The 18286-nt window shown below is 35.9% G+C and overlaps 1 protein-coding gene across 2 annotated transcripts; it reads left to right on the forward strand.

Moving 5' to 3' along the window:
- The first annotated feature begins 8809 nt into the window (after positions 1-8809).
- LOC110911183 (endo-1,3;1,4-beta-D-glucanase) lies at positions 8810-18286 on the forward strand. 2 transcript variants are annotated; one of them, XM_035984014.1, is made up of 7 exons: positions 8810-9027; positions 9887-9908; positions 10210-10336; positions 10419-10509; positions 10651-10740; positions 17765-17862; positions 17950-18242. In XM_035984014.1, exons 1-7 carry the CDS (start codon positions 8880-8882, stop codon positions 18088-18090), a joined length of 717 nt encoding a protein of 238 aa, XP_035839907.1. In that variant the 5' UTR covers positions 8810-8879; the 3' UTR covers positions 18091-18242. The 2 variants fall into 2 exon arrangements, with proteins under 2 accessions (XP_035839907.1, XP_022011478.1); XM_022155786.2 differs by having other exon boundaries at positions 8811-9027; positions 17762-17862; positions 17950-18286.

The raw sequence follows: 18286 nt of genomic DNA on the forward strand, positions 1-18286 counted from the left end.
GCGACATCGTTTGGTATCCAATATCTCTCCAATTCTATCGCGAAATACGGTAGCGATACCCTGCGGTGTTGGAAACTTCATAAAGCCTCTCGCCGTGGAGACTATGGCATCTAACTTTCCCAAGGTGAACCTTCCAATGATCACATTGTGGTACGATTCGGCGCGGACCACGAGGAAGGTAAGTAGTATCGTTCTTTCTTTGGGTGCTTGCCCGAAAGTTACCGGGAAGGTGATTTGATCGATAGGATCCACCTTCTCTCCTGTGAAACCCTTAATAGGAGCGTGTACTGATTCGAGCAGCTTTTTATCCTCTGGTTGCATTCTATCAAAACAATGCTCATAGATGATATCCTCCGAGCTTCCGGTGTCGACCAGGATTCGCCTCATACGGTAATCTCCTACCGCCGCCGAAATGATCAGGGCGTCCGTGGTAAGATGCAAATCTTCCATTCGTGGTTCAATTGTCATAGTTGCCAACATCCAAGGTTCGAGTGTGGAGAAACTCCGTTTCGCCCCTTTTCTTGTGCCGGCATGAACCATGTTCAACTCGCGCGGCCTTTTTCCTGCCGCCTTATCGCTTTCTTCCTTAACCACGGGCGGGCCCTGCTTTATGTCTCGCACTAGATGTGCCAATTTTCCTGACTTCACGAAATATTCGATCTGTTTCTTAAGCTGGAAACAGTCGTTAGTATCGTGCCCGCTCCCCTTGTGATACTCGCAGTATTTGCTCATGTCTTTGTTCGGGTTGTCTTTTAACGGTTTTGGTGGATTGAGCCTGAGGTTTTCTGAGGCAAGAATTTCTGCCGGGGTCTTGCTCAAATTGGGATACTCGGACCGAGGTTTTGACGTCTCATTCCTTGAGTAGGAGCTCCGGTGTCTATCATACCGCGAGTCTTTGTCATTTCGCTGGTATCGGTCTCCCTTGTTCTTACTCTTGGACCCCCGACTATCCTTTTCCTCCTGGTTCTTCTGGGCTTCTTTCTTTCTGTTGGCTGCGTGGCTGGCCGCTACCGCTTTCTCCTGTATAACGTATACTTTGGCGATCCGGAGTATCTCGTCTATGGTCGGGGGTACCCCATCCCTTCCGTGCAATGTTCTCAGTAACTCATCATCATTGACCCCTTGGAGGAAAGCTCCGCATGCCAGATCGTTGGTGACACCTGGTATCGCCAGGCTTTCTTTGTTGAATCTGATGATGAAATTTTCCACCGTCTCATTGTCTCGACGACGGATATGGAGTAGTTCGTTCCTATCTTTTGTATGTCGGCGCTGTTGACTGAACTGTAGGATGAACTTTGATTCCAAATCTTCAAAACTGTCTATCTCACCCGTGGGTAGGCTATCCCACCATACTCGCGCTGCTCCCACTAAAGTTTGTACGAACATTTTGCACCATAGGGGCATAGGCCAACAAGCCACTTCACCCGCGCTCTTAAATAAATTAAGGTGATCATCCGGGTCAGTGAGGCCATCGTACTTACCGACGGTTTGGGGCATCTTCGGTTTTTCTTTGATAGGGGCTTCAGCGATCCTACGCGTGAACTTGGATCGGAATGTTGCATCCACTGGCTTGTACGGCTTGGTTAACTCGTCATCTTCTATATTCACTGGCTGTGTAGGTGGGATGTTCACACCCGGGGCAGGACCTGTTCCTTGACCGGAGTTTTCTAAAGGAGTCAACCGGGGTCTGACCGCATTTTCTCTGTAGTGCACAGGCTCCGTTGGCGCTTGGGTATACGTTGGTTGTGGCGTTGGAAAGTTCCACCACGGCGGCATGTAAGCCGCGTAGGGCGATTGAGAGTTCCCTTGCGCTGTCCCCTGAGGTAGATAAACTGCTCCCCCGTATGAGGGTAAATACCCAAAAGGGGGCGTATAGCAATATCCCGGGAAATACATTTGGTTTCCTGGTGTGACAGGGGCATTCATTACTCCAGTTGGCATAATGACAGGCTGATGAGGTGGGGTGGATAACGCCGCCGTAAGCGCGGCTGAATACAACGGTGGCATTGGACTGGAGACCAACGGTTGGTAGTATTGGGGAGTATTAGTTCCAGATACTAAGATACTGGGGCTCGCCGAAGTGATGACTGGGGTGGAGTAAAGTCGTGAAGTCTGCGAGAAAACAGCAGCTCCTGGAGCAGAGGCGCCACCGCCTGTCCCCTCCATCCTTCCAGGTGGTGTTTGTGAGGGCATATAGAGGAAAGGGTTTGTAACCACTGCCTGGGAAGAGACGGTGGTGATATTATCAAAACCCGGTGGTGGTCCTTCCGCTTCGAACTCTGGATCTAAAGATCTGGTAACGGCCGGGGACGATAGTGGGGTGGTCCCGCTTCCCGCCCCTAGTGCCAAGTTATTATCTGTCAACCTTTGACCAGCCATGTTCTGATCACTTGCCATGAAGTTCTTTGTTGCTCTTACGGTCCCACGGATGGCGCCAATGAAGAAACACTGACCTTAACAACACCAATGGCTTCAATGATTAGTGATTCGAACGAGTAGCTGCAAAACAGAAACACCGTTAGGACTCATTACAGGAATGGGGTTATTCCTGTAACCACCCTCCGGCGTGAGAATAAGTATTTGTTCTTGGGAGAAGTATAGTATATGAGAGGAAAACGTAGGGGAATTCGATGATCATACCTTACGCATTTGTCTCTATTTATAGGTTTTCCATTAGGGTTTCCTTTGTTTCAGGATACGTTCCGATAGGTTGGAGATTTATGCGATCTTCCCAAAAAGTGGGAGATTTAGTTGTGCACCTTCCATGTAGATATGGAAGGTTCTAGAATAAATCTTTGTATTTATATTAATATAAAAGGTTGTAACCGGGTCGGGTGGCCGATGCGGGTCACACCTCGTCACCTGGCTTGCTGTGAAATCGAGGCTAGGAAAAGTTTAGAAACAAATAAACAAATTGTCTGTATTTGAAATCTGAGTTGTCGGAACAGAACAATTTGACTAGATTTTGTCTGTAATAATTATGTTATCTTTTATGTCATGGTATGGGACGTGATGTTTTAAATAATTGGTAATGATAGTTGTTATGGAAACTTCTGGACAATCTGTTTCGCTCACTGCCGCGCCCCGATATTTCCGCCATCGGTTGGAGTGTGACATCTGCACTTAGCGTGACTCCAAAAATTAGAATGGCACAAAATTGGAAACAATGTACTTCATTTTGGCTTTGGAGATAAATTATAAAGACAACATAAATAACGAATGACATACCTGCATTGATGGAGGCTTAAGTTGTGATCTTAAATCCCGAACTGCAGGTTTGGGATTTGGGGGTTTGGGGTTGTGTTTCCGGCACATATTCTTTAACCTCATCTTCTACAGGTTGAGACGATCCTACCAGTGGCGATGAAGGTTGTGGTTGCGATTAAAATTGCGAGTTAAACGGGTTCCGCATTAACATTTGTTGCATCGATTGCATTTGGTTCATTTGAGCGAAAGCATTGGGGCTTTGTTGGAAACCCGAAAAAAGAAAATTGCAATGCCGACTAACTCGGATCCATCGTTGGATAGTAGCCGGGTAACGAGAAAACGTTTTGGTTCGGGTTTGGGTTGGGGTTGTTTTGAATGTATGGATCCATGGCTAAAACTTAAAAAAAATTGTATAAAAAAGTGAGAGATTGGGTTGATTTGGTTTGAAAAGTGGGATAAATGGTTATTATTTATAAAGAATTTTTTTTTTAATAATTGTAGCCGTTGTAACAGTTAGAAAGTTTGAAAAGGAGTCCCGGCACGAGCGTCAAGGGGGAGACGGAGAGGACGGGAACGGCCCGGGGAGGGGGGGGTGTATGCATCCCCGTCGCCAGTGGCGGACCCAGGAAATATTTTCTAGGGGTGCGGACGAGTCATTTAACCAAATTTTCAAGGGGTGCGATCGAGATTTTGTCCTATAAAATACACTAAATCTTTTTTTTTTTTTCAAGCGATGCGCCCGCCCACCCAGCCCTCTACCTAGGTCCGTCCCTGCCTGTCACGGCACCAGGCTGGCCCGGAGAGGTCCCCACACCGAGTAGTCTTACGGTTGCTCTCATTTGTAGCATGCATGAGGAATAACCGTCGATCGTATTTCTTGAGCATCAGCTAACAAAACAAGCCTTAAGTCCTCACCATCGTTGTTACACTCTCTAACATGTCAGACACAATTACACAAACTTTCGTTCCTCTATTCGTATCCATCCCTTTAAGTCAACTAATTATACATTCTTTATTTTTTTCATAAACTGACACACATAACACCCTATAATAAATTTTTATTAAAATCCAACTAATAACCATAATAAGAATTATCTTCAAAATAGTGTCATACTGTCACATGAGATTAAAATGATCGTATTTAGAACAGAGCAACAACACATACCTAAAACTTAAAATTATTACTATTTCAATTTCAATTTTCAGAAATATATGTAAGAGATAATAAACATTTGTGATGTTTTTATGAATGTACCACCACTAAGTGATGGAGTGGCATGAGGCCATTCTTTTAACACATGCTGACCCTGAAAGCTACATGTCCAATCAATCTGCACTTTGGTATACCCAATACAGAAGCTAACAACATTTAATATATTTAGGATCCAATGATCTAATATGCAAATAATAATGCCATGAAGTTATCAACTTACCATTGACATTAAAAATGATTATTACTCATTCCACATTTTTAAATAAGAATGGTTTATATTCAAGGTGTCTCAGTATGACTTACAACATGGCACAAATAATCATGTTTATGTTTGTACTTTGTAGTTTTATAATTATAAGTTTATAGGAGCCGTATTTTCATTCGTCCGGGGCCCAAAAATTTTAACGGTATCTTGGAGATGGCCCTGGGTGCCTCAACATTAGGCGTGAAACTAAAATCGAAACTAAACACATGTTCTTTATTTGGATTGATGAAAATTTAAAACTGAAACAACACATATTTCATATTTGTTTTAAATTAAAAACTCCAAATATATGTGTTTGGTTCGAGGTCTAGTTTAGACCAGATAAGTTCGCGTTTGAGTTCTAAATGCGAACCACACTAGTTTAAATTGACCTAGTTTTGTATTTAGTACTTTCATATCTTTTGATTTTCCGATTCCAGTAAGTCATGCAACCCTACTTTACACTTGATTTTTCAAATTCTCACTTTTGCTAGCTACCGAACAAAATTTAAACGAAGTGGATGATGCCATTATAAAGATAGTGCATTCTCTCTTTGCCTAAACTGAAAGACAGTCTTGCAAGGGGACCATGGTCCATGATATTTTACCCTACCTTTAACCTTCTAAACTATATCTTAAACATCTTAGACAAAACGCAATTATAATGTAAAGAAATGTATTGAGCAATAAGGTTTTGATTAATAAAGTTGGATCAGCTTAACCAAAGTCACGTAATTTAAGTTTTTTGTGCGATCATACTAATTAATACTGGAATTTTTAGTGAAAAATGGTTATTAACTACCATTAGAGGCAAATATATGCATGTAACTATTATTTATACAATTATAAGAAATTAAGAATGGAAAGCTTCTTATATGGCTATAATACTTAAGTCTTTACCTTACTTCAGCATGATCCTTTGTATTTTCGGTAGTAACTAACTACTTCAGTTGTTCTAAATAGGGGGACACGTGTTCTCAAAGAGAGGCCTAAAGTCAGTTTTAAAAGAACCATGTCAAACATTAGGCTTCAACCGTTCTACTTCTACACTAATGCGGTAAAATATCGGATATCGGTCAAGAATGGATATTTGAAATATCAGTTATCATAGGGATATTGATAATTTTAATATCATGCTAAATTTATATATATATATATATATATATAGCAATTTAACACTAACAATTCAGTATACTCTCATACCATAAACAAATTAAATTAACCTTTTGCAACTTGCAAAACACTAACAATTGTAGCAAGTAGGAACTGACTAAGACTTAAAACACTAACATTGAACAATAACAACTAACAATTAAGACTTAAAACACTAATAGCAACAATAAGAGGAAAGACAAATTGTAGAAATAAGAAGAAAAGTAATGATATCAGGAAACTCGGTGATATATTGGTCAAATATCGGTCAGTATCGCCGATGTTATCGGTACCGAAAATTCTGACCGATATTTTGCACCGTTATCTCGGTAGGGGGCCAATAACTGATGTATCACTGATATATCGGGATATTAACTAGATAGCTTCTACGATCTATTATTTTTGTTTATTTCACTTGTATTTCAATTAGTCATACTCTATTTGTTTTCCATTCAGATTATAATGTTTCTAACCATGAATGGTATTCTTCTACAATAAGTGCACTATCAAAACAAAGTTAAGTGAGAACCTTAACTAGGCCCTTAAAGCTTAAGTCCACCCGTAATCTTTCGTACCATGATCGAAATTAACTTAAACGTGTAGTAAAAATTCACATGATCATTTGTTTATGTTATACGTAATGTTGAATCCATCTAATTGAGTTCTAACTAAGTTCTTTAGTAACAAGATCAAATTTTGATATATATGAATTTCAAATTTTGTTTTGAGTGTTCCACCCAAACTTACAATCACATTAGCAAAATGATACCAACAAGTGGCACGTATAAAAAAGCAATGTTGAGTAGGATCTCAACTCACTCACTAAAATGGGCTACACTTGGGGATCAAAGCATCTACCAATCACTTTTCATATTTTTGCTACATGTTTAAAGACATTTTATTTTTTAGGTAAACTATACTAAATAAATACCAGAATTATTCATCATCATTATCATACTCAGTAAATTCCATCACTATCAAAGCTAAGGTAAGGTCTGAGAAGGATAGATGTAGACAATCTTATCTCTACCCCGTATGAATAAAGAGACTGATTCTAGTCCCCCGAAAATAAATACCAGAATTGATAATTATAATATAGCAAACTTAACACTTTCACTGATTTATGTAATATACACCTAAAATTTGAAGCTAAAATGTATTGAAGTAATGAAGTTGATACTTTAATTGAGCTAAAAATTGATTATAGTAATTGCAACTCAACCAGTTTTTAATAATTTAACTATTAGTATCTAGATTGTATTACGAGCAAGAGTGTATCTACACAAAAGACAGTTTTTTTTTTGTTTGAACAGGAAAAAAAACCATTCGTCTTTCCAGTTTTAAAAAAATTCAAAATACAAGAGAAATGGTTATAATGCGAAGTTTATTCGTCTACCATTCTAAAAAAATATCTAAACAAAATCCGTCTATTCACAGAACCTATACATGTATAAATCATGTGTAGGTTTATTCCTACAAATAACCTACACATATGTAGGTAAATGTTTAAAAATGAAAAAAATATATGAACAAATTAGTTTAATGATATATAATATATTTTTATCTAATAAATGGGGATTAAGGCTGATGTTATATGGACAAATTCACCCAATCTAAGGTAGTAATTTTTAAACGATGATGTCAATTTTTAAGTCCATGATGTCATCCCTTTTCTGATTTTTACACAGTAAATAAAACAAAAATAAATTAAAAGATTTAATTAATGCTTTTAAACTATAACCGAGATTAATTAAAATCCCTGCAACTTATTAATTGGGCCAAACCTTCTCCCTCAATTAAACCCTGGTTCCTTTGCACGCCATCTCTTCTCTGGAAATCCAAACGACATATGGAGAAATGCAGCCTATATCCACTCTTCTTTAAATACTTCATCATCATCTTCAGATATCATCATCGTCTCTGTTCTTTTACCTCTTTCTTAGTCTTAAAATCTCAACGATTATTGTACTTGCATCCTACCAACAATGGATAATGATGCAATTAGTTATATTGAGCAAATCTCTAGTGAGAAAGATACATGGAAGTTGAAGGTGTGAGTGTTACGTTTGTGGAAGCAAGCCTACCAGATTGACATGATTTTGATGAATGAGCAGATATTTTGATTATTACAAGTTCTTATCTTTATGTTTTGTATTTTTTTTAGAGTTAATTACACAGATGGACCCTGTGGTTTATAGCTAGTTTCGTCTTTGAGTACTAACTTTTTTTAACAGGTTTGAGGCTTGTGATTATCGGTTTGTAACGAGTATGGTATTAACACTAACTTTTGTTAATTTTTCTGTTAAATTTGAGTAGAATGACTAAATTACCCTTTTGTAACTACAGGGACCATTTATGTAATAAATCATTGGTAATTACCGGGATCATTTGTATAAATTTTTAATAAATATAAAAACAAAAGAATCCCAGCCCACATGAAATCAAATTTTTACCCATTTCTTTTATGATCTCGACACAAATCTTTTATGATTTTAACCGTCTTCACATTGGAGGTTGAAGTAGATTTTATTTTTATAAAACTGATCTATATAAAAAAAACTGGATATTAATTTCTGTCTTAATTTATAAAATTTAAAACATCCTCCACCCTAACAGAAAAAATAAATTAAGTTAGTGGTTTGGATGAAAATTTATAAGAATTATATGACAAAACTATTAATTTTTTTTTTTATAAAAACTGCATGTATATTTTGTTTTATATATATATAACAATATTAATTAAATAAAAGAAATTAAAAAGAGTTTGAGTAAATTATCAAAATCATCCCTAAGGTTTTATATTTGTTAGTTTTATCTAAATAGATTTCAACTTAACATAAAAAGTAAACTAAGTTAGTGATTTGAATGAAAATGATAAAAAATACCAAAAGTGAAGCGCGGTTTGGAGGAAAAAAAAAAACATTTTGAATGAAGCCGGCAAAAATGACTAAAACTCAACGAGGATTTTGACAATTTCCTACGAAATTAATACGTAATATATTCATTCTTTCGAGAAATTCCACAATTGAGTTTTTGGTTGGTTAAGCAAGCAGGACTGGAGGTATGTTGGGGGCGGAATGCTGTGCGAATCCACCGGCGATGAACAGTGGTTTTGGAAAGGGGAGCGTCGAAGAAATCGGAGGCCTGAAATCTTATATTACCGGCGATCGCACCTCAAATCGCGCCATCCTTCTCGCTTCGGATGCTTTCGGTATCATCTCACTTACTCATTATTATTATTATTATTTCCAAACACTTTTACTTTGCTACCGAACTGATAAGAATTTATTTACAAATTTTGGTTATTTGTAAGGGGATTCACTGATCTTAATAGGGGTGTCAAGTTTACAGTTTGACGGGTTGAACTGCACACATATTTATTCTTCTTGTTAAAACATCAGGCCACATATGTGTAGTGGGGGTTATATAAATAGGGGGTCATACGCCACGTGGCAAATATGTAAGATGAGTGAGTTATACAACTTGAGTGTGTAGCGTGGGTTATGTAGATGTGGGTTATATATGTATGTATATATATGTGAGTGAGAGAGAATCTTCCTTTGTAGCGCCCTTATAATTTCCGCAAGGGGACAAAGTTGGAGGGGTCTAGCACCCCAAGGGGCGGTGTTTGGTGGCGCTATACGGCGTGATGGAGGCATTTAGCCTTATATAACCTTCCACTACGGAAGGACTCATGTAACCCGAATGTTACAATCAAAATCATAGCACCACAAATTATGAATTATCATGAATCCAAATCAAATTTAAATTATTCTTCTTTGAAGCAACACTTTTCCAATTAAAAGAGGAAATGCTAGATTCTTCACCAAGCTAACGGGATCACCATCCTTTATCAAACCGACTGCATTTTCGTGTTAGCCCTGATTAATACATTACCCATGGTTGACCAAAAAAGTCAAATCTTGAAATTAGTAACAAGTTGATATATGAATTTAGCATGTATGAATGAAACCCAGACCAGTTGGTCTTGAAATACAAATATCATTTGCTTCACATTCAGCCAGGGTCGATTTCTTTTATAACGTTTTCTTCTAATAATATGTGTGCAGGCTATGAAGGAGTCATGCTGAGGTGTGAAAGTTTACAGTGATCTCTGTGAGTCGATGCCATAAGAAAGTTACGAAAAACATATGATGACAACTGGGTGGTTTTTTTGGTTGGACATTAGATAAAGACTTTAACAAACAAAAGACATGATCTAGTTAGATTTATTTGTGTAACCCAAATTTGAAATCTAACAAAAAACCAATTTAAAAATAGATATTCATGCTATAACTGCCAAATGCGTTACCAATTTACCATACGAGTACGATTGCGTTTACGTATATGGTTTGACTAAATCATGACTTGGTGGATGGACAAATATATGCAGGAAAATTGCTGACAAAATCTCTGGTCTTGGGTACTTGGTTTTGGTTCCGGATTTCTTCTTCGGAGATTGTATTTACAGCACGAGTCCTCCAGAAGTTCGCGCAAACTGGTTAAATAATCACTCTCCGGTCAGTTCCTTCACTCCTACGTACAAATTATTTTATCTATATTATATTTATGATGATTCGATGATGATACCTTTGACTGCAGGAAAAAGGTTGTGAAAATGCTAGGAAGATAATTGGTGAACTTAAAAGCAAAGGAGTGTGTTCTGTCGGGGCTGCAGGTTTCTGTTGGGGAGGTATGGTCTCCATATACATATATTTGTGTGTATGTATATGCATATATATAGACAGAGATTGTAACTTTCTGGCACCAAAAGCAATATACACTCAAGAGTTTGGATGCACATTCTATTCTGAGAGTTTTCTTTCTTTCGCAGGGATGATGGTTGTTAAACTTGCAAAATATAATGACATTAAGGCTGCTGTTATACTGCACCCTGGTCGCTTGACAGACAACGATGTTAAAGGTTTGTTTCTCCTGAATGCTATGCAGTTAATATCGGTAATATATCGGTCCTCTAGTAAAATATCGGTGTCAAAAATCGGTCAGAATATAGGTACCGATATTGACCGATATATCACTGAATTATTAGTGTTAAATAAATTGCTATATATATAAATTCTGCATTATATTAAAATTACCGAGTTCCCACCGATATCTCACTGAGATAACCTATATCTCAAATATCGGTCCTTGACTGATATCCGATATTTTACCGTATTAACTGCATAGCCTGGATGTGGTAAAATGGACGAGTTCCCACTTGGAAAAATTTATAAGGTTCGGGTTAGGTTTACCTGAAATTTTCGTGTCTAAAATTTGTTGGTCAGTTCTGTTTTAGGCATAATGGAAAACATGAAAACATACCTGATTGCATCAGCACAAGCCAGCAGAGAATCCAGATGGAGATGTAGCAACAGTGTTTGACATAGTTGTCAGTTTGGTCTGGTTCCTCCTTAGGGTGCAATCTAATGATGGTGGTATGAGAAACCGATAAAGGGTAATCGGCTGTAGAGAGGAGGTCGATTGATGTTATGTGAATTAGTTAGGTTATGTGTCTAACCCTAGAACCTCAACATAAGTCTCCTTATATATGCACCCAAGAGGAAACCCTAATTAGTTAATAATGGTAATAAGGCCCATCAACAATTACCAACTAATTATTTAATGGATTGTTATATATTTTGATCCATATAATGTAAATGATTATAATGGCCATATATAAATAAATATGTTATTTATTTATTCTTACATTCTCCCACTTGGCCGAGTAATCATTTACTATGAGTGTTAGATAAGCCTGATCAGGAGTTAACACTCACTTTAGCCTTAAACAAGTACTATAGCAGAGAAATACAGCCGTTGAATCATTATGCGACTCAGGACCCCCATTAATCATACTATAGCCTTAATTTAAAACCTAATCGTTATGATCAAAATACGCATAAGCCCTTTGTTTGATTTGTAACTTTATTTGTCTATATGCCATTATGTCGACTTGACATATTCTTAGAGACATACAACATCAAACTGGTGAGGAAAATTAACTAATACTTAGTCATTCATATTACGATATGCAATTGCGCACGACCATTAATTAATACCCGTCTATGAGCTCTCCTAATAAGACTTATGGGCAATAGCCCTTCAGTTATAGGATCCTTAAGCATATCATGAATGTATTCGATACAAAACTTAGTTTCCTCAATTCGTTCATAAACGAATAATTAATTGCGTATCGAAATTTAATGCAGCACCTCTTGAACTGTTACTGTTCAAGGAGTCATGGTAGCTGACTTTATCACACTAATTCTTCAAAACATTAATTATATGGAGTTAATAAACTTATGAGTCCACTGATTAAATTTCCAACAACATTTAGTGACTATATTATGTAGTTATAACTTAGGTTGTTGATATCAGTGTATTATGACTCCTCCATGAGATAGATTTTGTCTGCTGACATAAAGATATACCCAAAATTACATTTTGTAATCTTTGAATATCACAAAGTTAGAGTAATAAACCGGTTTTAATTCTCACTTCTTCTTTAAAGTATAGTCTCTCGTTTCTTTTAAAGATATTGTAATACTCCATTAGATGCTTCACATTAATCTAGACATATCTAGTGTGTTGCAATGTGAGTAATATCTAAACGAGTATAGACTTAAACTTACATAAGGCTTCCAATTAATGAAGCATAACGAAATAATCTCATTTACCATATTATCCTCTAAAGGAGAGCAATATTGTTTGTTACATATGTAAGGACCCATTTGATGTTAAACTTATGGAACGGAACTAATGTCCTATCGGGTCTATCTCGGTATGTTATGATATCAATCACGTAAGAGATATCTCTGAGATCTATTATATCAAAGTTTGTGTTAACAATACTTTGACTTATGTAACATATACTTATCAAAAGAATATCATATATATTGGCAAGTTTATCTTAGTTGCTCCCACTCATTTTGAGGTAGGTACATTAATCCACTTGGTTGTTGATGAAAATAATTACGTTAAGATTTCATCACATTATGATGTTTGCATTAACCCATACATAGATTTTATTGGCTTGCAAATAAAGTGTTCTTTAACCTTCAGTTTAGAACTTTCAGGTTGTTTTATGAACATGTAATTATGCTAGCCATTTGTTAGGGAAAATTGTTTTTAGCGTTCATCTAATGTAGCTTTAAACTATTATAAGCTACTAGAACAGTGATGATCCTCAAAGAAATCTTTTGTTAGATATGTAATAAAGATTCTTTAATAACTTATCTCTTTCTGAGTACAACCTTTGACAATCAATCATGCTTTTGAGTATCTTAACGCTTATATTAAGATTTGGTTTAGTCATGAACACTCTTAGGTAATTCAATCAAATCCCAAACGTTATATGAACACATAAAATCAGTTTTACTAGAAAACCGTTTTATCCCATTCAGAGGATTGATTGACACTAATGGCTTAATTTGAAGAGATAGGATCAGTAAACATTTCCAAAAATCCATTTCAACTTCATTAAGGAGGTTATGTAATCATCAAAGTTAGTAGGCTTTTAAACCTAGATGACCTCCTGAGTTGATTATTGAGTTCATTAGAAGTTTCAGTTTTATGGATTAGCTCTTGGTTAGGTTGCTATCATTTTCAGGATTCTAAGTTTGTAAGAGTTGGTGCAGTATGGTGTACAAGAGGTGTAATCGAAGTTAAATTCGGAGTGAAATTTAATGACACTCTTCCCCCCGCCTCTTGTATTCCTTGCAAATCATGATAAGGACTTTGACTTCTCCCACTAACCTTAGAAAACTTTAGGAACTCAGCATGCTTAGGGTCAATATTTAACGACCAACAAATTCTAATAGAGAAACAAGTTAATGACGTTAGTCGTTGTGATTTCTCTTGTTGAGGATTATGTTAGTTTAGGTAAGAAATCTAAGTGTGCCCACAATTAAGCAACAATGAAACTTTTGTAAGAGTAGCATTAGATTTTAATGAGACAAGTTTTGATAGAACAGTGTCGTGATGGAGCGGTGTCTTATACAAGAGGTGTAAATTTAGGTAATGTAAAAATTTTCACTCCCCCACCTCTTGCAATTGTTGCAAGTTATTATTAAGACACTTAATGCTCCCACTGATCTTTAATATCTCTAGAATGCTACAAGAGAAGTTTCAATGAGCTATGTGACGTGGGAACCTATCACATATACGTTAGACTTTATTTGACTTCTTTAATGTCCAGATATCATAAGAAACTTTAGGGACATTTTTAATAGAAATCTTATTAAGTATATATATGAATAGATTTCTTCTAAGACCATGAGCCATATGCGACAAAATTTAGATACAAGTTGATAGTCTGTTAAATGATAAATGAATTATGTCTGAATATTCCATTTGGAATAAGTTCCACGAATGTCAATGAATGACTTATGATGGACCCATGCTTATTCCTTAAGCCAAGTCATATTTTAGGGCTTTAACGTCATGATTTAAAATCACTTAGAATGAGATTAAATGAAAAAATCATCCTCATTAACCATGTCATGATTTCTCATGAATTTTGGTTATAATGGATGAAATTTATAAGTCTCATTTTCCTTTTGTCAAATTCTCATTTGCATGATGACAAAAGTTGTGAAAAAGTAAGGTATCATCTAGTTTCATCTTAGTAATGTTTCTATCCAGATATTTAGAACAAATAAGAGGAGAGTTTAAGATAAGTGTGACTTTATGTTGACTATGCAAACCTCACAATCCTCATAACATAGCCTAAGTAATGATACTGTATTCTGATTAATCTTCAGAATATGTAAGGTATCGAATAGCGTTGTTAGAAGACTGCTTATTATGGTTCTTATAGTCTTAACATTTAATTTTGTCACTAATTCTCACGTTAGTTATTTGTTGACTTCTGGTAAGGAAACGCTTAAAACTAGAGTCAACTAATCATGTGTTAATTGGAATATTAAAATTATCAGACTTAAATATCATTATTAAGTGACTATCTAATTAATTTATCCAACTGTTCTTTAGAATAATGAATAGTCTCGTTGCTTATGTCTAGTCTAATGGCATAATTATGCAGTGAGATTTTCCATTGAAGAACCGTAAAGTTGGAATTAGCACTTGTAATTTGTCTATGGACCTTAGAATAATCCTCTCTTAAGGTTTTAGTGGTTGTAAGGTGAATAACATCTTATTTTCCAGTTTCAAACATTTATTTCTTTGTACATATGTTGCTTATCAACACACTCGTTATACTTTGGTATTTTTGAGTGTTATAGTTGATTTATAAGGCATCAAATTGTACAAATGAAAATCTTAGTATGTAATGTACTGGAAAATGTACTTATTTCCATGCGTAAGCCCTTAATTTTATGGGTCATGGTATTGTACATTGTTATGTATTCACATATACCACTTAGCTTTATAATTTATAATTTTAAATGAAGGCATGCATCTTAGGAGCTCTTGTGATTATTCCACAATTATAGATTAGTCTTAGAAAAGACTTAATCTGGAATAACTTTAGTGATAGCAGTTATGTTAGAGAGTTCTTGATTATCATAAGAGACATCATGTTCGATTTATCCTAATCATCATGCTCTACTTTTCTTCTGTAGTGCCTTATCAGAAGAGAGCAATACGATTATCGTGTCTTAAGAGATAATCAAGGATTTAATTTAAGAGCTAATTCTTATAGAGACTTTAAGCAAAACATATTAGATTTAGGAATTAGAGTGGATGCGATATAGATTTATTCAAGAAAATTATAGTGAGTAAAAAATTATGGGTACTAAGAATAAGGCAGACGAAATGATCATAAAAATTAATTAAGGATCATTAATATAAGGATCATTGTGTGAAGATGTTGTGATATGTCTATTACTAACATCAAAATAGACTTATTTAAAATTCTACTTAAACGAAGACAAATCAGCTTTGGCCAGAAGTGTAATCATTTAAGCATGTGTGCAAAGTAATCGTGACAAATCAGCTTTGGCCAGAAATGAGACAATCACTTTAGTTATGCACTTGTCAAGCATGCTAAACATAAATGAATTAAATCAGCTTTGGCCAGAATTAAGACATTTCACGTTTGTAATGCATACTCAACATAACTTTTATAATACTTGAACAATAAATAGATGCATCAAATCAGCTTTGGCCAGAAGTGATACATCAGAAGCTCATTCAAGTTAAGCCATTTTGGTTTTGTAAAACATTATTTGATCCTCATTAATTAACTAAGTAATTACAAAAACCAATCATTTAGTAGCAAACCACCTGTTAGCGCGGATCGAACTCCGCGGTGAGTTCGCTGGGGGTTGCAGGGGAACAGCGTGCCCCCGCACGGGGTTCGGGGCGGAGCCCCAAGCTAAATCTTAGTTCACATTAAACAGCCTAAAATAATGAGGTTTCGAGTGAGATCTCGACTGAGTTATGAGATCTCGAGTCAGTTATGAGGTCTCGAGTCAAGTCTCGACTCAGCTTATAACATTATGAGGTCTCGACTCATTAATGGTCTCGACTCGCAACCTCAGTGTCTCGAGTCGTAATCATGGTCTCGACTACTGTGTTTTATGAGATCTCGAGTGCTTGATGAGATCTCGAGTGGCAACCATGGTCTCGAGTTGTGAAGATTGAAGTCCTTAGTCGAGACCCTGTGGTCTCGAGTCGAGACCCTGTGGTCTCGAGTCGAGACCCTGTGGTCTCGAGTCGAAATCGTTGTCTCGAGTTGTGAAGATTTGAGAACACTTATGATTTCGACTAGAGTCCTTATGGTCTCGAGTCGTTAAACAAATGATCTCGAAACTCCTGTTAACAGCTGTTAGTGTGATAAGTTTGAAATTCAAATTTTAAGAGATTATGGGATTTAGTTTCCTATTTTAATGTTGATCTAAATTTATCAAAATATTTCTAAATAATATCCATTTAATTTTTGTAACAGATATCGAAATTCTAAGAGATAAAATTTAGATCAAAACTAGTAAAAACACCCAATAATCTAAATTTAATTCCAAAACTTAGGGAATTTTTGAATTTCTCATAAGAACATAAGATGAACCCTAACAATAAAACATAAATTCTGGAAACCTGAAACCTGAATTTTAAGGGTTTTCTAAACAGATTTCGGACATCAATATTAACCATATGATTTCGAGTCATTTATATAACATTCTTTTTCCGAAAAAAATTGATCTCGGCACATCAGACTCGAAACCAGCCTTGATGTTCATTAAATTTTCAAAACTTATGTTTTCCAGATTTCAATCCCAGAATAATGGATAAAATCAGAACTGACTAATCAACATAGCTCTGATACCACATGTTGGTCAGTTCTGTTTTAGGCATAATGGAAAACATGAAAACATACCTGATTGCATCAGCACAAGCCAGCAGAGAATCCAGATGGAGATGTAGCAACAGTGTTTGACATAGTTGTCAGTTTGGTCTGGTTCCTCCTTAGGGTGCAATCTAATGATGGTGGTATGAGAAACCGATAAAGGGTAATCGGCTGTAGAGAGGAGGTCGATTGATGTTATGTGAATTAGTTAGGTTATGTGTCTAACCCTAGAACCTCAACATAAGTCTCCTTATATATGCACCCAAGAGGAAACCCTAATTAGTTAATAATGGTAATAAGGCCCATCAACAATTACCAACTAATTATTTAATGGATTGTTATATATTTTGATCCATATAATGTAAAATGTAAATGATTATAATGGCCATATATAAATAAATATGTTATTTATTTATTCTTACAAAATTCTCAACTCTTTTTGTAAATTATAAGCATCTTTGATTATGAAAATAATATTTTTTTTAAGAGTGAGAATCTAATATTCTGAATCAATTAAGTTTTATGCACTTGCCTTTTTGAGATAGTTTGTTTTTCTTTTTCAAATTTCATATTTGCTAGAGATTAATCGACCCGTTCATAAATAAATAAATAGGTTGAACTGTCACTTTTGTTTCAGAAGTTAAGGTTCCAACTGCCATATTAGGAGGCGAGCTTGACCAGTTATGCCCACAAGAAGAAGTCAAACGTTATGGGAAGATTTTATCGGAAAATCAGGACGTAAGTTCCATGAGTTAAAGGACTGGTTAGGAAGGGTTATATTCGTTCTTTGTTTAGGGTTTGTTTTTTTTAATAAAAAAACTACAGGTTGAGAGCTTTGTGAAGATATTCAAAGGTGTTGGTCATGGATGGGCTTCAAGATATAGCGAGGATGATGAATCTGCTGCGAGGAGCGCTGAGGAGGCTCACACAGACATGTTGAACTGGCTTACCAAGTATGTCACATGAGCGAAATCCTATTTCGAACCTTTTATAAACTCTAAACACTATTGTGAAATAAATAAAGCTTGGGAGAGATGAGTCTTGCCCTATGAGTCAGTATATTTTTACTGGATATATTTCAAGTGTGTGATCTTGTTATTTCAGTTAGTTATATATTATGTTGTGATTCTTAATTACCAATAATAATTATAAATTATAAATA

Source organism: Helianthus annuus, chromosome 15 (genome assembly GCF_002127325.2).
Source record: "Helianthus annuus cultivar XRQ/B chromosome 15, HanXRQr2.0-SUNRISE, whole genome shotgun sequence".
NCBI lineage: Eukaryota > Viridiplantae > Streptophyta > Magnoliopsida > Asterales > Asteraceae > Helianthus > Helianthus annuus.